The sequence below is a fragment of the Eimeria necatrix genome, genomic scaffold (assembly GCF_000499385.1).
Source record: "Eimeria necatrix Houghton genomic scaffold, Enh_scaff1015, whole genome shotgun sequence".
In the NCBI taxonomy this organism is placed as follows: domain Eukaryota; phylum Apicomplexa; class Conoidasida; order Eucoccidiorida; family Eimeriidae; genus Eimeria; species Eimeria necatrix.
In genome coordinates this window covers 7,049-9,475 of record NW_013651823.1, presented here as the reverse complement: position 1 = coordinate 9,475, position 2,427 = coordinate 7,049, and the positions used below count along the sequence as shown (strand labels likewise).

The window sequence follows — 2,427 nt, the reverse complement described above, 5'->3', positions numbered from 1 at the left end:
ATGGAGACCGCGTCGCCAGCAGCTGCGCCTGCCGTTGAGCAGGTGGGGCGTTGTTGCGGCTCTTCAGCAGCAGCAGCTGCTGCTGCTGCAGCAGAAGTGATGTCTGCAGCAGCAGCAGCAGCACCTGCTGCTGCTACCCTAGACCCAGCAGCAGCAAAAGCCCTCCATTCAACTAGGGAAAAGATGGCTTTGTGGCTTGCTGCTGAACTTGAGCTGCTGCAGCGGCTGCTGTACAAGGTGAGCAGCAGCAGCAGCAGCAGCAGCAACAAAGCCCTCACACTGCTGTTGCTGCTGATGCTGCATGTGCTGCTGCTGCTGCTGCTGCTGCTGCTGCCTTACTTTCTCTGCTGTGTCTTTTGCTGCTGAAGGAAGTCTTCTGCTGCAGCTGCTGCTTCGGTGCTGCTGCGCTTATCCCATTCTTGCTGCTGCTGCTGCTGCTGCTGCTGTTGCTGCTGCTGCTGCTGCAGATAAATGCGCAGCACCGGAAGGCCCCCTTTTTTTTTAAGGCTCGAGGTGTATTGGCAGCTGCTGCTCGTCTGCTGCGGCTGCTGCTGCTGTGTCCCTCAACAGCAGGGCCGCAGCAGCAGCAGCAGCAGCTGCTGCTGCAGCAGCTAATCAAGCAGGCGCGCCCGCTGCTGACTCACGAGCAGCCGCACCTGCTGCCGCGCCAGCAGCAGCAGCAGCAGCAGCAGCAGCAGCAGCAGCTGCCTCCGCGGGGCGGCGCTAGCGCTTCCTTCGCGCAGCAGCAGCAGCAGCAGCAGCAGCAGCAGCAGCAGCAATTTATAGATTTTTTTGTGTCCCTGAAGCAGCTGCTTGCTGCTGCTTTTGATCTGCAGCTTTCAATACAACATGCTGCTGCTGCTGCTTCGCAGCTGCTGCACTTGGGCTACCACGTCAGCATGGTGCTGCCGCTGCTCGCCATCTACGGGTCTGCTGCTGCTGCTGCTGCTGCTGCTGCTGCTGCTGCTGCTGCTGAGGCTGTCGCTGCGGTTGCTGCTGATGATGCGGCCCTTGCTGCTGCTGCTGCTTTTGCGGATAATGATGCCCTTGACTTGCTGCTGCTGCTGCTGCTGCTGCTGCTTTGAAAGAGATTAAGCGCGGCAGTGTTTCCCAAGCTGCTGGACTCGTTTGCTGCTGCTGCTGTTGCTGCTGCCGGAGTAGCGTCTCGGCTTTAGGGTTTAGGGTTTAGGGTTTAGGGTTTAGGGTTTGTGTGCGTGCAGTCGGCTGGCGGCTTTGGGACTCTCGCTGTCTGTGGGCATAGAGCAGCTGCTGCAGCAGCACGGGGAGCTGCTGCAGCAGCAGGCGGAGGTGCTGCAGCAGCACAGGGAGCTGCAGCAGCTGTTTGCTTCCCACGTGCCAGCAGCAGCAGAAGCAGCAGCAGCAGCAGAAGCAGTTGCTGCTATGACAAAAGCTGTGTCTCGAGGAGCTAAGGGGGCGCGCGGCGCCTCGGGTGTACGTACACCGCAGAACGCAGCAGCAGCAGCAGCAGCAGCAGCAGCACCGACGGATGCTGCTGCTGCTGCTGTGCTGCTGCAGTGGTCCGAGTCCTGCAGAGCCGCATGCGAGGGTGCAGCAGCAACAGCAACAGCAGCAGCAACAGCAGAAGCAAAGCCTTTCGCCGCTGCTGCTGCAGCAGCAGCAGAGCCGAACCCCTCGCCCGAAGCCCCCCCCAGCAGCAGCAGCAGCAGCAGCAGCAGCAGCAGCAGCAAGAAGAGCACTTTGCCCAAACAGTTCGTCGAGTTTGCCGTGTCTGCTGCTCCCTTCATCGGCAGCCGCAGCATAACTGAAGAAGCAATTGCGCGGGAGTGGGCAGCAGCAGCAGCAGCAGCAGCAGCAGCAGCAGCAAGAACAGCAGAAGCTGACCCAAGCCCCAGCCTAAACCCTCACTTGGCCCCTGCTGCCAGCTTTGCTGCTGAAGACGAAGAAGAGTGGCTGTGGCACCCCAGCAGCAGCAGCAGCGACAGCAGCAGCAGCGGCGACAGCAGCAGCAGCAGCGAGCAGCAGCTCACAGCAGCAGCAGCAGCAGCAGCAGCAGAGCCAGAGCCGTTTGAGGCCCTCGAGGACGAGGCCCTACACGCAGATGCAGCAGCCGACTCGGAACGCGCGCTAATCAACTAGCTAGCTAGCTAGCTAGCTGGCTAGCTAGCCAGCTGGCTAGCTAGCTAGCTAGCTGGCTAGCTAGCTGGCTAGCTGGCCAGCTAGCTAGCCAGCCATTTAGCTAGCGAACTAGCTAGCCAGCCAGCTAGCTGGCTGGCTAGCCGTTTAGCAAGCCAGCCAGCTAGCTGGCTGGCTAGCCGTTTAGCTAGCCAGCTAGCTAGCTGGCTGGCTAGCCGTTTAGCTTGCCAGCTAGCTAGCTTGCTAGCTAGCTGGCTTGCCATTTGGCTAGCTAGCTAGCTAGCTAGCCAGGTGGAATGAGCGGCGCTGTGT

General features: G+C 60.6%; 1 protein-coding gene across 1 annotated transcript; it reads left to right on the top strand.

The window, feature by feature from the left end:
* On the top strand, positions 1-2,118 carry ENH_00000550 (hypothetical protein; the record flags this gene model as incomplete). The annotated part of the gene is made up of 3 exons (XM_013578117.1): positions 1-237; positions 468-928; positions 1,221-2,118. Coding segments are annotated over 3 exons (1,596 nt in total), but the record flags the coding sequence as incomplete, so codon positions are not given.
* Between the last annotated feature and the right edge of the window lie 309 nt (positions 2,119-2,427).